Here is an 18,194-nt window from a genome sequence, read left to right on the forward strand (position 1 = left end):
CCCTGCAAGGACTGGTGGGAAGCTCTAGATGGTGCTTTCCAGCTTACAGATATACAGAGGTAGATAATGTAAATGATGCCGTTTTCTCAGCTGTTGGTAAAGAGACATGTTTAGCAGTTCAGTGCTCTAGGTTTCTAAAGCTTCTTTTCCCTTGTGATGTAGTTCACAGCTCCCAGTATGGCCAGTGTCCTGGAGCAGCTGAACATTATCAATGGAATTCTCTTCATTCCACTAAGGTACAGTGATTCTTTGGGGTTATGCCTTTAGAAATCAAGTCTGCGCTGCCTTAGTTCACAAAAGAGCACAAACCAGCTCCCCAGGATTTGTTTGTTTTTAGCCAAGATCCCAATTGAGGCCTTGATTAGCATCATCAAGACCACTGCAGGCAGCAGGACTATTAGGTTATTATTATTATTATAATTATTATTATTAACTGTCTTTTATACTTCTAGTTTAAAATTTGATTGGGATGATGGTGGAAATAGATGAACTGAGCCAAGACTGTTGTTCTAAGGCTGCAAATATCATTGGTGGTAAAAATGCAGCATCAGCAGTTGGAGGCTGCCTGGCCATCAGCGAGATGAATCCCCTGCTCTGCCCCAGCCCCACGGAGAGAGCAGATCCTGGTGCCTCTTTGTTCAAACCCAGCCAGCAAACAGGGCCCTGGCTGTGCTCAGGCATGGCTGAGCTGTGGGGGAGGGAGATGCAAGCAGTGTTCCCCCATTGAACATGACCTTGTCCTGCTTCACCATTCCCACAGCCAGTCTCATGTCTGCTCCCCTTCCTGCTTTCCCCTTCAGCCAAAAAGACTTGGAGAACCTTAAAGCCGAGGTGCAGCGACGCCAGCAGCTCCAGGAAAGCATGAAAAGTGGGGAACAGCTGGAAGCAGAGGACAAGGCTGTGGAGGAGAAAGATGCTGAGCCGAGCATGCCTTCTGCTGCCATCCCTTAACACACAGAGCTCTGCTTAACGTGTACCTCGCTTAAAAAAAAAAAAGTTTAAACCACCCTTTTCTGAATCTGGCCCAGGGCCTTAGCTGCCCTCGGAGCAGCTCCTCCTTTTTGACAATGTTATTGCACTGGTACAATTAATACACAATGCAAAGAACTAATCTGAGCAATGTAATCTGTGTGCCCAAGGCTGTGTCTGCCACGCGAGGGGAAGTGGCCGGAGGCAGCACAGACCCGTCCTGGCGCGCGGGGCCCTCCTGCTGTGTGTGTGTCCGTGTCGTGTGTGTGCGCAGCAGTTATTTCTACTTTGTACATATGAATTCCAAATGAACTGTCTGGAGGAATGTAACAGTTCTCAGGTCATTTTTATGTTGACTAAGGACACTGCTTTGCTAAACCAGTAAAGAACCAGCCCCATCACTGCTCCACGTTCTTGTAAAACGTGGATTCCAAGCCAAAAGATTGATTTCCCCCCAGTCACTATTTAAGCTTGGGCTGAGAACAGCCATATTTGTGTCACTGAGATGACTGAAGCCTGTGACATGTGGAAGTGGGGGATGTACAGCATTTTCTACATCAGGATATAGCCATGGGATCCCTTTAACCATTTTTTTCTATGTTTGGTTGGCAGTTTGGCAATTCAGTGGGGTTTTGTAACATTCACATTCTAATTTTCAAGGTAAAGATATAGATAGATATATATATAGATATATATATATATAGATATATATTATATTCACCGTTCCACCTCTGCCTCTGCTTGCAGCTGAGTAACTTGGGATACTGTATCCAAAGAGTGAGAGCTTGATCTTTAAAAAAGCGCACAAACTTCCATTGCAGTGGAAACCCCAGTGCCTCGGTGAGGTGGGAATGCAGCAAATGAGGGCTGAGCTAAGGGGAATGAGGAGGGAATCACAGCCCTATTTAAGGGCAGGGGAGAGGGCAGGAAAATTCAGAAATAGAGACCTGGTATCACTTGCAACAGCAGCTGTTGCCACAGAGCTGAGGGCCCTGAACGTGACAGAATCACAACCAGAAAGTACCAGGTTTTGGGGAAGGGGTTTAAATAAAAACTGAAGTTCCCCCAGCACTGAAACCTCTGGCAAGTACCTTTGCCTCTGGCATTTTTGCACGCTGGTTTTGGGACTGGCGCTGGGAGCTGCCATTGCTGGCAATGGACGGTACTGAATGGCGAGTGCCACTAAAGAACTCCTCCTGTCCCCTCCCCTCCCCTCCCACACACATCCTGTGGGGCTGTCACTGTCCTCAAGCAGGTAAGGTGCGGCTGCTGCAGGCCCTGGGATGCCGACAGAGTTGAATGTCCCGTTTTCCAAGCAGATCAAGCTGTAGAAGAAGGTTGGGCTGGCCGCAGCTGGTGCCCAGCCTCTCCCTGCGTCGCGTTGTCTGTCCTGGATCGTGCCCCGTGCTAATCTGTGCTGCTGCTCTTACTGACCCTTGGAGCCAAGTGCTGTCCCTGTGCTCTGTACCCTTGGTTTCCTGTCTGACCCTACAGGTATTTGTAACTCGGGGCTGGGCGGGGGGAAGGAGGGAGCAGCCTCTGAGGTGCTGGAGACAACAAAGCAGAGTCTTCACTGCAAATGAACTTGCTCCTATTAGAAAAATTCTGAATTTCCTGGAAAGCAATCAATAAATTACTACAGTGCATCTTTCCTACAAGATTTTTCTTTTACTAGTGTCTTACAGTCCATTAAAAGCTTTTTAAACTCTTGGAGGTTTTTTTTTTGTTTCTTTACTGTTTGCTGCAAAGTGTTGGTACCAGCACTGGAGCTACCACTCGGTTCCTTTGAGCAAGAGTTGGGGGGAGAGAACAGGACCAGCTGACCCAGAGGCTTTAAAAGCTCAGTACCAGAGTCACAACCCCAGCCCAGAGGGGGTAGGACCCACAACCTCTGCTGTCAGAATCCATTTGTGCTCAGGGAGATGAGTCACTTTGCCCTCTCATCCCAGGGGAGATGTGGGAGCAGGGACACAGCTTTGGGGATGTTGTACCCATGTGAAATGAGGCTGAAGGAGACAAGTCCTGGCTACTGAGGCTCCACAGCTAAGCAGCTCCAAGGACAATGCAGGCTGGTAAGTAACTGCATTTGCCAACATCTGTCTGTACCTCAGTTCCTCTTTTGGATTCTGGGGGTTCTTATTACTCTGTTCACAAGTTCTTAAAACACAAGTGTAAAAACTGATTCAAATGGGCCCTGGGACCCAGCTGAGCTGGACGCAGGCAGGTACTCAACCCATTCACGGAAAAATGTTCCAGTGCCCATCAGTGCTCTACTGGGACTGGAAACACCTCAGAGCTGCTGTCAGTGCAGCACTTGCTGCACGAGCAACAACTCACCCAGCTAAGGGGGAAAATTAAATTTAACTGCCCATACTGTTCTTGGCAACTCACACCTGAACCTGCCTCGCGCTTCCTGTGAGAAGCTCACTGCTTGTGGACATACGAGGCTTGCCTTTCAACCCTCACCCCAGAAACCACTTCTGTGCCACCCTGTCACCCCATCTGGGATAGCTCATGCATACACTGGCAGAGCCCAGACTCAGATTTCTCCCAAATGCAAGTGGGTCTCATCCAAATGTCCATCCCGTGTCTGTTTCCACTGCAAAGTACCGCCCTACCAGCTGCTCCCACAGACAGCTGGTGGGAGGGCCCTTCCATTCTCTCCCCGTATCAAGCTCACAAGCACATCCGTGCTCTTCATTATGAAGATGTGCCCATTCCAGTTCTGGCCACTGACCCATCTCTAAACAGTACTTGAGGCAACTGGGGCCAAATCACAGGGAAAAATGAAACCAAAGCACACATAGGCACAAACTCTAACAGCAGAAGAGATGTTGCCAGAAGGACCCGGTGCCATGCTGCCCCGCAGCCGGAGCGATGGCTCCGAGGGTCGGCGGCCACGCTCAGCCACCGCCCCCGGCCCAGCACGAGCGAGGAGCAGTGAAAGGAAGCTCCTGTCTGCGGTACAGAGACAGCATCAAGAGAAGGGGAAATCCCACCAAACCCAACCCAGCCGGGGCTGGCCTGTGCCAGGCACAGGGACAAGGCTCTCCTGCCCACCTGTGAGTCCAGCTTAGCCCACCTGAACATTTCCTGCAGCAACTCATTGCATCGGATCAAACAACAAAACCTCTCACTACTACAGCTGCCATGAACCAGCTCAAAACCACTTCCTGCAGCCTCAGGTGAGCACAACCTAAAATCAGAACAAGGACAAAGCAGATGGGAGCAAAATCTGAGGGTGAAACACCAACAGCTTTTTTCAAAATAGTTTTAATTCTTGCATCCAAGGAAACAAAACCACATCTAGTTTTATATGCATTTAATAGTTTACCAATTGGTACAATAAGATTTTTTTAATATGCAGAAAACATGAATAAATTTTGTTTTACACAGTCTGAGAGCAACAAATCTTACTGTAAAACACAGAGCAGTATTATATACATTCCTTTACCGATTTTGTTTTAATTGTGTCAATGCTTCAGTTAACTCCTACAGCCTGGGAACTGTTCTCTCCAATTGCAACCTCTAACAGCGCTCAAACAAACATCTGACATTTGCCTTCACGTCGATGTCGGGATCGACTCTAAAGCGTGAGGATTTTGCTAACTTCTCTTCAGAATGAACTCGGGGAAGCCTGAGGGACAGGCAGGACAGGAAAGCAGCTACTTACATGACACAGTGGAAAGATAAAAAGGCCAGTTAACGCCAGTTGTGACTTGCAAATCCAACGCGACCCCCCCACTCCCCCCCGTCCATCCCACCCCTCTATGCACGTGCTCTTGCTACAGGACTCTCGGTATTGATTTAATACACGGACGTTATATACAGCTGGACACAACAGCTCACTCCAAGGGCGCTTCTCCTTCACTCCACTCAGCATTTGCAATATTCAAATCATCAAAGGATTACCAAGCCACCACTGTCTACGAAAACAAAGTATTTTTCCTTTTAACCAGCTCTCAGGGGAGTCAGGAGCTGTCTAAGAGTGATTTCTCAGGCAGTTCACATGGACAGGAAGCAGCAGAGGAGAGGCAGGGGACCCCATGCCCACAGTCCCCACTCACTACCAACCAGGGGTTGTTTTCCTTTCCTCAGTGTCCTGGGCACACATTGGTCACACCACACACAAAAGCAGGACGGGTTTGTTTCACCTTTTAAAGTGCAAGATGGTATAAAACCAACCTCAGCTTCTATCTAAACCACAAAAAATGTTGCACTTTCTGGCCCGTGTGGCATGCCACGGGCTAGGCTAAGCCCAGGGCGCTGCAGTGGCTCTGGTGACAGGCCAGAGCTGGGTCCTGGCACGTGCTGCCAGGTTTAGTCAGGAAGTGCCAAAGCACCAATGACCCTCTCGCCCCCTCCAATGCATCTAGTTCATTATTGACCCAGTAACCTCACTGTTGCAGATCTGACCACAAATCTGATCAGCAAAGGCACAGCACAAGCTGACAGCAACAGTGGGGACAGTTCCACAGCATGTCCCAGTGTCCCCCTCACTCTCATGCCTGCGGTGTGGCTCCCTTCCAGCCAAGGCTTCAGCTTTGGTCCGGTCGGGACCATCCCTGAGATCATTCCCTGCTGCCCCAGAAGGCTCACTCTGCACAGGAGCAGTGTTGAGTCTCACACAGCAGTGACACTGCTGCCAGCACTGGGGCCGGGTGGCCTGGTAAATGTGTCTTTGCTACAGGGAAAAAATGCAGTAGACAACTTCCACATCACAGGTACCTTTAATTTCTCATTCAGGTTTTGAGTTATGTACATGAGGGTGGTTTATTTTAGACTTAAATAAAGTTTCTAGGTCCTACCAGGAATTAAACAGATGTTATTACTTTACAGTTGCAGATGCATGGAGGGATTTAAGATGCACTACTTGTGTATCTGGAATTCTCCAACAGGACAAAAAGCAGCAAATTTTTCCAGTCCAAGCAGCTAACAAACAAAACAGACTTTATTCGTGCATGCTTATGCAGCAACACACACTGAGAATGACAGAAACCACTGGATTTAAGAGATTAGCCTGGATCTTAAACTGGTTCTGAAAACCCCCACATCAGAACCCCGCTTTCTCCACCGCTTCCCAGAGGATCCCACACCCCAATCCAGCTCCTCCCACAGAACAAAGGCTCCTTCTGGGCTGACTGTGGAAGTTTCCCCCTCACCAGTGCAGTGTGTTCACCCTCCAGCTCACCTATGCTGGTCAGAGACTCTCAGGGGCATTAAAAGGGACATTTTAAAAGCCATGGATTAAACCAAAGGAATAAAATAAAGCACAAATTCACCTGTTAAAACATAAGCCTGGTACTTCATTGTATTGTCAATTTTAAAGTTGATTTTTAAAAACATCTAGTTAGTTTGCTAAGTATTGTAATTCTTGGTTATCTACAATGGAATCTGTCACAAAAATGATGATTAAAATATTAATTTATAATATTTTCATTCATTTCAGCTCAAAATATGTAACTTTGGGGATATGCAAATTAAAAATTGCGTACACCAAACAACATAAATACTAATAACTGAGCTGGGCTGGTTTTGCTGATAGGTTTGGTTTTAATGTTCATTATCATTCCCACAGATGGGTGTGGGCTTTGTTCATGGCATCTTTCTTTTAGAAGCCTGCATGGATCTGACCTGCCATTGTCAACTGATTCTCAAGATACTCAGTGCTTCCTTTAAAGCATTCCAATGCTGCAGCCCAAGGTTTTTCTCCACTTGCAAACCCCAGGATGTTTTAATTGGAGCCACATTGCCAAGGTGAGGACCACCTCATTGTCCAAGGAGCACTAAGGAAACCAAAAAACTTTTGTATACCCCAATTTCCTGCTAATGAATGAGGGAAGTGTCCTTTGATCCTGCTGTGTAAATAGGAATTGCACATCTCTAACAAACATGGAAAGCAAACAGCAAGTTGGACCATGGCAGTCATTTGGGAGAGGAAGCTCTACTGGAAAATGGATCACTAAACTCTAGTGGGATGGACAACTCCTCCTGGAAGTTCGTCTAGCATAAAAAAAAACCAAACAAAAAACCATTTAAACTTAGTTTAACAGCACAGCTTAACCATTGAATGACCAAATAAAAAATAAATACATTTATCACATCAGCTGCGACTAAGATTTGTTGTCTTATTTCAGGTTTACAGTCAGTTCTATAAATATACCAACCCTTGCGTGATAGGAGGCCAAAACAAATGTTTTCTGTTGATTTGGCAAATGTTTCATGACAAATATTCCAGAGTTTAATTAATTTCCATTAATTACATATAAGGTTCAGAAGATTCTGAATTGCAGCCTTATTATCTAGTATTCTTAGAGAAGATTTATTAAGCACACTTAAGTGATGTTACATAGATACACATTTCTGAAAGAGCCCTACAAAACTTTTCCCAAATGAGGTCACCAATTCAGGCACCAACAGACAGCAGAAAGAAAAACAGGTATAATTATCCGACATAACGACACTGTCAACTATTCAGTTAAGTGCCCTATTCCAATCATCCCACTTCTGCCTTCTCAGGTCTGATGTGACCAATGCCAGCCCATGTTCTTAAACCTATGGTACTTCTAGACAACGTATGTAAATTTACAGTATACAATTTGGATTCACCATGCATGAATACTTTGTGTGTAACATTTAATAAGCTCAATCTACATCCAGAATAATTTACATGAAAGGACAATATTTATTTAAACAGAGCTCAATGGGTAACCATGGTATCTGAGTGCATCCAGAGGAAAAGGGGTCACTGTGAACTCCATCAGCGGCACTCCCACACTTTTACTGTTTGATCTACACTCCCAGTCACCACGTACGGGGCTGTCTTGTGGAAATCTGCCAGGAGACAAAAGCTCTCGTTACCAGTGAACCCAGAACTTCAGCATTTCCTACTCTCACTGAATGGCACTGCTTTTTCAAAACAATTCTACCACCTCAAAGGCTAAATTCCAAAGCTCCTGACTATACTTTTGTAGCCAAATTCTCTCATGCTGTTACCAAGAACTGGTAACACAAACCAGGAATGTCCAGGAATTCAAACTAACTCTTTTCTGACTGTTGTGCACACCCTACTTTTCCTTTTGCTGGGCAAGCACTGACACTAGAACCCTCCCCACGTACCTGCACACTCTGGTGACAGGTTCCAGAACTCCCTGTCAGTTAACATTCTTATCCATGAGCAACACTGGCAGCAGAAGTGGAAAAATCCAGCACACTCCAAACTCTACAACTCACATGGGTGAGGGGTTTGACTAGAAACTGGAGTTAATTTCTAGTTCATTTCTTCTACATAGAGAGCACAAGGTGCCACTAAGGCCCCAAGGTGAATGCCAGCCTGGTGCCCAGCTGCAGCCAGCAGGGAAGCAGCAGCACTGGCACAGGGAGCAATACGTACCCAAAGAGGTAACAAAGTGTTCGTGCGCGTTGAGGGTTTTCATGCATCGCTTGTTCTTGAAGTCCCAGACACGGAGAGTCTTGTCATCAGCACAGCTCAAAATAAACTTTCCCCCAGAATGGAACAGGACGCCACGTACCCAGTTATCATGGCCCACCTTGTGCACAAGGAGAGATCAGTGAGCAGGCAGAGAGCTGAGCATCCCACACCTCGCACTACGGCACACTGAGAGACCCTGCCTGGCCCCACAAGGACAGCACTGAGCTCCTGAGACCTCTGAGAACTCACAGCTTATCTCCAGTTTCTATTATTACACCTCTATCAGTCCTCCCAACAATGCAAGTTCCTGTACTTGAAGGCAAACAAACAGCAGTCCTCATGTGATCTGCACCAATTCTGCTCTCCACCCCCAGCACCACCACCCAGAATCTGAGCTGGGAACAGCAGGCTATGGCCTGCAGAAGTCCCACGTGTGGCAACAACGCGATACTTCACAGAAGACACAGTTCAGATGATTACCAGCATTTCTGTAAACTACACCACAGTACTGCATTCACACTATGATTTTGGAGATTGTCATTATTTCTTAGCAACAACAAGAGCTGAACTATAGAAGCCATTAAAACTGTATTTCCAGCATTTGGATTAGTATAACTCTGGCTTCTCTTGAAAACATGACATGCAAGATAATACAATTCATTAAAACTGGTTGTACATATGCAGCTAGGACCGCCAGAAAAAACACCGATGGACTTACAAGTGTCATAAGGCACATGCCAGTGCTAATGTCCCACATCTTAATGGTCTTGTCTCTGGATCCAGACAGCAGAAAAGGCCCAGGCTTGCCACTCTTCTTAGTCTACAGAAAATTATGTTTTAAGTTATGGTACGCATAGGATGGAAGCGGCAAGAGGAGGAATGAGACAGATCCCTTCCCAGTGATATTGTTTAGTACCAAAATCACATCATACAACAGCTTACAGTGAGTAAACCCACACTGACGAAGCTGTGTCACAGGCGCTGGTACTAATGCTAGGAGAATTACACAATCTGTTAAAAGAAACAGTTGTTTGTCCTGCTGATTCCACAAGCCAAGTAACACTTTCAATACACACTTGCCTACTGCAAGACACCCTCTGTTAACAGCAGACACAGCTCAAGTGCCACATCTCGGGACAAACGAGGATGCAGCTCACACATATCTTTGTGTTCACATTCTTCATAAAATGTAATGAAGCAGGGTTAAGAATTTCTGAAAACTTCCTACTGTGAAGTGATTTCTGTGTGTGCCCATGCACGGTGTGACCACGGCCGAACTCTCACCTGCCCCAGGTGTTCAGGGAAGTTGCTCCCCGGCGGGCTGTGCCCGATCCCACCAGCAGGGGGCAGGGAGGCACCCCTGCAGAGCCCACACGGCCACAGGAAGAACACACCGACCTTCCTTTTAATTACTTCTAATTAAAATATTATAAGGATCTTTAAGCGATTCAAGTAAAATTTGACTTAAATAACCTGCAAAAGCCATCACTAGTCAAGTCCCTGTGTTCAGTGTGGCTACTTTTCCCCTGGGTCTCCATGGTCTTTGGAGGCAGAAGGCAAAACAGCAATGCTGGGCGGGGGGATTGACTAGAAACTGGAGCTTATCTCTATTTCCTTTTTTCTACATTTTAACATCATTAGAACGAAAATTTCTTCTGGCCTTTAGGTTTTCCTGAGGGTCACTAGAAGGGGTATCAGTGATCACACAAACTGGGATTCATTTTAGTTTAGGAATGCTTTCTCCCATTAGTAGCTCTACAGTAAATCACAGCAATTGGTGCTTGACTCCAGCACAGTGCACACTGCACCCAAGGCAGCTTCATTCTGCATTCCTGAACTGGCTCCTTCCCCCCTCTACCTTCCAATTGCTAAGCATCCTTATAATTTTCACATTCTGCCAGAGAAGCTGCTTTACACATTTCTTTGCTGCAGTACAAGACAGCGGTCCCTCTCTCACCCCTCCCTGAACACGGCATCCCCCTGAAGTTCACTTTCACTAGTGCAAGGATAGATCCTAAACACAAAAGCTGGATCCTGGGAAGCCAAGACGGGGATTAGGTGCACACCAAGATACTCGGAGCAAAGTACTTATACACCTGCTGTACCTGCCAGGCCCTTTGAGCCAAAGCTCAGTGGCTGTCAGTGCTACACAGAGCACGGACAAAGATCTCCCTGTGCGCGTGTAACAGCCCGGGAATGTTACCTCTGATCCTGTAGCTTCTGATATGGTGGAGTAGGAGCTCTCGGGAGCCCAGGAAATGCACTCTACCACATGCTCGTGCTCTCGGAGCTCAGCTTTGCATTCCTTTGTCGCCACCACCCACACGCGCACCGTCTGGTCGTTGGAGCAGCTGGCAATCAAGGTGCCGTCCTGGTTGGGCCGCACCATGCGCACCCATTCTCTGTGCCCCGTGAAGGTCTTCACGCAGTAACTGTGCAAGAAACACAGCATCACTCAACTGCCGGTGCAATCGCCCCCTGCACGGGCCTTGGAAAGCTCAGGACACCTCACCTACTCAGTGGTTAAGATAAAATATTTTAGTGCACACATGTTCATCCAGGCAGGTGATGGAGCACGCCATAAGGAGTTTGTGGAAAGGATGCTGATGTGAGAAAGCAGCAACAGCTAGGAGCTAGCTAAAACTTGTTAAGGTAAAAAGCAGGAAACTTGGGAGAAAATTAAGTTGACATGACTAGTTGCATTAAACAGGTATTTTAAGAACAAGTAGAGATTTACAGGTCATTTAGGTTATTAGAGCGACAATTGATAAATGAAACAAGCAAGAAGACAAAAAAAAAATCAGGAGACACCTTGATCAGTGTCAAGAAAGGTAACAGATATTGTCTTTAAACTCATGGTTAACCAGTGAATTTATTTTCCTAACTGGTCATGAGCTAGAGATCTACCCTCATAGCTTCCAGAAAGACAAAACCAGTTAGCTTTAATTAGTCAGTATTAACATCTAAACCCCTCTGCCTAATGACTGGGGCAGAATCGTTCAGTGAATTACTCTAAATGGCAGAACATCATTTCTCAATTCAAAGAGTGCCTGCTGACATTCAGATTCCTGTGTCCCATTTCTACACAGAGTGGTTTCTCCTCGCTTTTGTTCTGGTGCTGTTTGCTCACAAGTGCACTTACCCTGTCTGGACTTCCCACATTTTGATAGTTTTATCCCTTGAGGCAGAAACTATATGATCTCCGTTGGGCATGATGGCTACCGAAGAAACGTTATGATCATGACCTAAAAACAAAATAAAGCCTTTATTAAGTGGCACTGGCAGAGTTTTCACAGAGCACACAGGACTTCCCTTTTTTTTTTATCTTGGTCAAGTAGTTACAGCAGCAGAGCATGCTTTATTGAATAATCTTTACATGTAAACTTGAGGTTTTATGAAATAATCATCCCTTCTTTTAGAACCCACAAAGTCCAGACACTGAGCATCCTTAAAGGTGCTTTTTGTTTACTTGCATATACCTATGGGTGGGTGTTTATTTTTTTAAGTCTCAAACATTCTTTATTTCTAGTCACCCCTTCTAAAAAATGATCCTAAAAGCAAAAAAGAAGCTCTTACATAAGACTATAAAAACCATTTGCTGTCAATATATAGCTGTGGGTGCTGTACTTTCTCATTTTTCCTATGGCTTTCAAACCCAGTGCAAAGGGAACACTCCTGTGTGATCAAACACATGCAGCCAAACCCCGCATGGAGCAGCCACAACTCCTCTGGCACGGATTCCTTCTTTCCTGTGGCCCTGCATCAGGAACTGTGGGCTAAAGGAATCTTTCACTGATTTGAAGGCAGTTTTACTGTCTAGCAAGCATTTAATATTTAAAGGTAAAATCCCTCAGTCATTTTATTTCAGTATCATTATGAGATGCTTCCTACACCCTCATGCATAGTAGATTTAAGATGCTATTTCATTCCATAAACACTGCATGTATCCCCTATTTACAGAGCACTGAAAGTATCAAACTATATGCCCCCTTTTTCTTTTGGAAAATACTCTGGTCTATAACCCCATTCCACATCAGCAGTTTCCCTGGATTAAAAAAAAAACACAAAAAAAATCTCTTAACTTCACATACTGCTAAATCAATCCCTTAATACCTTACCATGCATAGTTCTGATGCACTCAAAGCCCTGGAAATCCCATAGCTTAATGGTCATATCAGCAGAACAGGAGGCCAAGAGTTTGCCAGTGTGGTCAAAGGAAATATCTTGCACAGAGTCTGTGTGCCCCTTCAGGGTTCTCTCAAAGTCTCCTGTCTCATAATCCCACACCTGACAAGAGAACAGACAGCCTGTTAGCAGCAGCCCATTACTCTCTGTATTCTCCAGCCTCATATTTGCACTCTGCAGGCCAGTCTGGCACCTTGTTCAATAATTAATCAAGCAAGAGACAGACAGCCCTAAAAAGTTTAACAGTAGAGAAAAATAAATTTCTTTTTACGTGATTTTGTTACTTATAAATTAACAGAATTAATGCATTTTGAAAACTATTTTCAGCTAACTTTAAGCATTATAAGCCCAGCAGGAGAACATGTTTCACTGTATTGATGTCACGTATTCCACAGGCAGTTGTCTGGAGCACACACATACCTTTATTGTGGCATCCTCTGAAGCAGAGACCATAACACTGAACACTGGATGGAAAATGACGCGGGTGACAGGACTCCTGTGCCCACTCAATGCATACTTCTCTGGAGGACGAGGAATCCACTCTTTAGGGTCTCGTTTCTGACCAAGAGGTCCACCTGATGTAAATTCTTCCTTAGCTTCATTCAGCTTTGATTCTAATTCCATTACCTAAGTGTAAGAATTTTAAAGAGACCTTTCATTTCCAGTTTTATACAAGATCTAATTCACCTTCTTCATTAGTAATCCAAATAACAACTGATTCCAAAACTCACAGAAAAGCAAAGATTGCATGGACCGAAACTGATAACCAACATTCAGTAGCACTGGTTTTAAAAACCAAACCTAAATTAATCATTTATAGCTTATTCTTTAATATTTTATAGTTAATTCTTAACAATCTAATCATTAATCATTTATTCTTTTCAAATTCCCAAATATTTTCACAGAAAAAAAATTCTACAAAATCCCCTTTACTCACACACTGTACAAATACATCTGAATTGCTATTGTGCCAAACTACCAAAGAAGGTTGTGCTAACAAAAAGGAATGCCACTGCTGCAGGAATTCTGTGTCCTGTTGGAGCTAGCACACACATTAACCAACAACAGAAACACTGGAGGGCTAATAAACCCTTACTGTATTAACCTGCACAAGGGATAGGACTTCATTGTTAATACACTGATTTTAGGGGTTTTTTTTGCTTTTAATACACTCTTGAGCCATTGAAGCATGACTAAAAAGAGTTTTGTACTCTCCACTTGCAGCACAATCCCCCACTGGAATGCACTGGAGCTAATGGCTCCTTCCCTCTAGGGCCATGGCCAAAGACAACAGGCAGCACTGATTTTTCCTCTGTTCCAGCCCAGCCTGACCCTCTGCACACAGTAATTCCATCTCCCCACTCACCAACTGCCTCAAGGCACCTCTCGCCTCTCCAGCTTCAGGACTGCACATGCATGTTCAGTGCTGAATGCTTTCTGGGCTAACTTTTTATACGTGTACATCCAAGCACATCTCTACTTACCTTCTTTTGTAATCTTATAACAGATGTCCATTTCTTTTCCAGAAGTCCAGCATACTTCTTATCTAACTCTTCATTCTGAGAAGAGGCATTTAAAGAAAGAGGAAGAAAAGCAACACAAACGTCAGAGGTGCAGAAGTAACTAAGTGCTGCACATCCTTTCCATTACAAAATTACAGTCTCATACTACAATAATCCTAAATGTGATGAAGACAACAGACATCAGAAAATAACCATGCCAAGACTTACTCCACAGCAGACAAAAGCTCTGAGGACTTGCTACCTTGGTCAGAGACAGATGTTAATCTACTGCTATAGGGGGGCACTTGTGAAAGCTGGAGTAATTTGCATGAATGATCCATACAAAAATTAAATCTCTCTTTGTAGAGCTACACATCTATCATTCCAATTTACTCAAATATTTTCAGCCTTTACCTTTTCTTTCCACTTTAGTATAGCCCACTCCAATTCAGATTTTCTTGTATAAAAGTTGTGAAACTTTTAACAACTGTGTTTTCTCTTTCCCTCAGGACCATCTAACCTATTTAGATTGCTTTCCTAAGCTTTGGGAAGAGGAGACTAAATTAGGTTGATAGATAAGGCAGATAGGGAAATGATATTAGGATTTTCAATTATAAGTATGGTATTTCAATTCGTCATTTCTACTTATTTATTCAATACTAGTAGCAAATTGGAGAAATTAAGTCAAACTTCAGGCATTTTGGAAAAAGAACAACGCAAGATATGTAACAAAGAAAAGGCAAGGATTTATCCAGCACAGTTGACTACTCAATCCAGTTGTAGCCATACGAAAAGCACACCTCCTATGCTAATAGGTGGCAAAAAATTATACCAAATTATCTGTGACAAAGGCAAGTAAACAGAATGAAGTCACAAGAAATGACTGGTCTGAGTCATTGGCATCTGTAGAGTCTAAGCAAACAGAGCTGCTTACTAGAGCTGGTCACACAATCACAGAATCACAGACTGGTTTTGGGTTGAAGGGACTTTGAATCTCATTTTGTTCCACCCCCCTGCTGGGGGGGGGAACACCTTCCACTAGACCAGGCTGCTCCAAGCCCTGTCCAACCTGGCCTTATTGGATGATGAATCTCTACGAACTGTTTCAGCCTGCACTCCTACTATATGGTCACCCAAGAGGTATGCAACAGACTCAGGCAATGACTTAACTCCTCATCCAACTCAATTCTCAAAAGGATTTTCTGAACTAAAATACAGATGAAGAATCTTGTTTGAACTCACCACATCTAATTCAGCTTCCTTTTTAAAAACCGAGTATGCCTCCTCGTAGCCATTGGAACGGAGGTAATCTGCTATCGCTCGATTTCTACAAAACAAATTTTAAATACAATGTAAGGACTCAGAGAAATATTGTCATCACAACATAGTGCATTCTGATCAGATCCTTGTCTACGTTATAAAGTAAAATAGAGAAAATTTTCCAGAATTTACTCAAGATAAATGTAGAATTCACAGATTGCAGCTTATATTGCAATGTGCTTACTGCAAATTGAAGAATCAATTTTTTATGCCACCAGTAACTTTGAAATTATATTTTCATCATTTCTCAATTCTAGTTTCAAATACCATCAGTTCTAGCAAAAATAAAGAGTAGAGAGATCCAAACCACAATACACAGTACTTAAAGGGCATGTGAACAGAGACACTCTAAAATCTATTTTGAAACAAATTCTAATCATTGAAGTTTAATGAAAATGCAACACAAAAACAATGATCCCTTACAGTTCATCTCGTTGCCTTTGTGACAGCACCATCGTGGCTGAGATGTCAGGTTAACGTGATCGAGCAGTGACTTCTCCTCAAGAGCTAAAGTCTTGGGAACCCAGGATCCACAATTCAGTCTGCCACAGGGGCTTAAATCACAAGTATTTCCCCAGATGTCAAACCCAGTAGGAAATCCAGAGGCATTCAACACAGAAGATTCAATCCATCTACAAGGAGGAGAAAGAGACATCATTTGTTTTGTCGAAACAAGCATTCCTCAGGCAGTTTTCTTAGATTTATCCAAGCAGCATCTTTAAAGACTCTGGCTCTAGCCCAGCATGGGGCCCTTGCAGCTACAGTGCTACACAACTGCAGCACACAAATGACTTTTCCCACTCCAGTACCACCACCTGAGGGAGTTTGGAAGAACCTTCGAATAAGAGACAATACTTGTTCTCTTTGTTTACCTGGAGTTAATACTTCATCTCACCCATGTTCAGGCCACAGCAAATTTTTAAACAGTCCTTCAATCCGATCAGAGTGGCACCATTACCATGGGTAGAGCTGCCACAGGCCCATGACTGCAGCTGGGCTCAGGCAGTGGAGTGATCACAACACCTCTGGCAAGGCCAGCCAGTTCGGGATACAGCTGAAACCCGACACACTCAACATGGTTCAAGTCAGTGGGGCTGTGCTTTTCCAAAACACAGACTCATTAGTATCCTTTGATTCAGAAACATGAACTGCAGCATTCTCAGTGCACAACCTGCTTCAACTGGGCAACTTCAACCTCTGCTCAGTGACATCACCAAACCCACGTTGCCTTTGCTTTCTGCACTGCAGGGACCTTGTGAGCACCACGACCGTGGAAAGTGCTGAAATGGCACTTCTTGCACACCTGGCAGGTTCTGGACAGAACTCATCATTCACTCAGGCTGCTCAGCAAGTCTGACCAACCAACCAGCCTTCAGCATCGAGATAAGCTGAGGCAATGCACAGAGGCTCAGAGACAGCAGGTGGGTTTGTAAACTTTCTACCAACTGCTAGAGGACTGCACACTCCTGCTGCCTCACCTCTGCCCGTCCCTAGACACACAGGTATACTGACTGCAGTATCACAGCTCAATAACAATTTCAGTAAAGAGCCCCCTCTAAACAACAGCCTGCTAGGAAAAAAGTAAGGAAAATACCAAGCGTGTATCATCAATGGCTACTTATTCATCACAGGGCATCAGAGGCTTCTTTCTAAACCTCTCTAGGCCCTGCTGTCTGCTTCAAAATGAGCTTAAGCAGCAAGTTGCTTGTTTCCACCCTGTTGGTGGATCTTCCACGTTAAATGCTGCACACCGTAATACTGCCTGCTAGCCAGTTATGATAGGAGCACTCTGAACAGGCAATGCCTCATTTAATTAGTCTAACCTCTTCCCTAATAGCTATTTCAGAAACAATTCATCTGAAAACTAACAGCATAGGGTTCATCCTTTCAGATAACAGAAGCAAGCATTTCACCTCCTCTGTCCCCTAACCCAATTCATGCCAGGTAAAGAGACAACTGGGTTTCAAGAGATGTCCGGCGCTCAGTACAGAGCAGAGTACCACATGCAAATTAACGGAAATTTAGTTAACATCAAAAACAGGGTCCTGCAGTGCTGAGAGGCGCCCGCAGAGGGCGCGCCGCGGGACACGCGGTGCCGAACCGGGCTCGGGCGCGGCGGGGGCGGCGGAACGAGACCGGGCACTTCCCAACACACGGCAGCGCTGCCGCAGCGCCCAGCAGCTCAGCGCAAACACACAACGGCCAAAATCTGCCTCTAGGCCTGCCAGAGGGAAAACCCGAAGGTGGGATTTGTATTATGAACCGCCACTATTGCAGTGAATGCCTAGCAAATCCAGTGCCAGTGTACCGACTCCAGTAAAAAAGCCCAATATCTCATCAATTTTGTAGTGGCATCTGGGAGATGCAATTATAGCACTAGTCTAAAAATAACAGCAACTGTGTTTGTAAGGCCATCTTTCACATGTCATCTATTTAGAAATGCATTTTCCCTGTCAAATGTAAAGTAAGCCCAAACTTTTCCATATCCCATATCCGCTTCCTAACACCTGGGCTGCTCCACAATCTAACTCTGAATTGTTAGTGAGAAACAGATCCTAGTACTAGATAAATTCCAGTAGCCACATGGCCAAGTAGCTACTCCTGCTATTAGCAAATTACAGCTGAGCTAAAGCCACCAACCAACTGATCTACAGCTTCTCGCTCCTCCAGAAGGGTCTGTTCCAAGCACTCTGCTCAGCATTCCTGACTTTTAACTACAAAGCCACCTGAATAGAAGGGGAAGTATTTTTAGGATTGCCTCCTCCATAGACAAAACCAGAAAAACA

At 44.7% G+C, this 18,194-nt stretch overlaps 2 protein-coding genes across 2 annotated transcripts in view; one reads left to right on the forward strand and one right to left on the reverse strand.

Moving 5' to 3' along the window:
- CLUH (clustered mitochondria homolog) overlaps positions 1–2,679 on the forward strand; it is a 44,746-nt gene extending 42,067 nt beyond the window's left edge. Inside the window, exons 27-28 of the mRNA XM_031059765.1 lie at positions 163–236; positions 801–2,679. Coding sequence (XP_030915625.1) covers positions 163–236; positions 801–951 — 225 coding nt within the window. The 3' untranslated portion in view covers positions 952–2,679. The remainder of the gene's footprint in view (positions 1–162; positions 237–800) is intronic.
- A 1,547-nt stretch (positions 2,680–4,226) lies between these two features.
- PAFAH1B1 (platelet activating factor acetylhydrolase 1b regulatory subunit 1) lies at positions 4,227–16,044 on the reverse strand. The gene is made up of 10 exons (XM_005424372.1): positions 15,832–16,044; positions 15,331–15,415; positions 14,071–14,145; positions 13,007–13,213; positions 12,520–12,688; positions 11,544–11,646; positions 10,605–10,833; positions 9,120–9,221; positions 8,363–8,519; positions 4,227–7,803 (listed from the first exon to the last, which is right to left on the reverse strand). Exons 1-10 carry the CDS (start codon positions 15,861–15,863, stop codon positions 7,730–7,732), a joined length of 1,233 nt encoding a protein of 410 aa, XP_005424429.1. The 5' UTR covers positions 15,864–16,044; the 3' UTR covers positions 4,227–7,729.
- Between the last annotated feature and the right edge of the window lie 2,150 nt (positions 16,045–18,194).

The sequence above is a fragment of the Geospiza fortis genome, unplaced genomic scaffold (genome assembly GCF_000277835.1).
Source record: "Geospiza fortis unplaced genomic scaffold, GeoFor_1.0 scaffold538, whole genome shotgun sequence".
Classification (NCBI taxonomy): Eukaryota; Metazoa; Chordata; class Aves; order Passeriformes; family Thraupidae; genus Geospiza; species Geospiza fortis.

Excerpts from the sequence above, each read along its gene's own strand:
- PAFAH1B1 (XM_005424372.1), bottom strand. The coding sequence starts at position 15,863 with ATGGTGCTGTCACAAAGGCAACGAGATGAACT. Across the intron at positions 12,689-13,006 it reads CAGAGGATGCCACAATAAAG|GTGTGGGATTATGAGACAGG; the intron begins GTATGTGTGTGC and ends TTCTCTTGTCAG. Across the intron at positions 10,834-11,543 it reads ATGTGGGAAGTCCAGACAGG|TTACTGCGTGAAGACCTTCA; the intron begins GTAAGTGCACTT and ends TTTCTTGCACAG.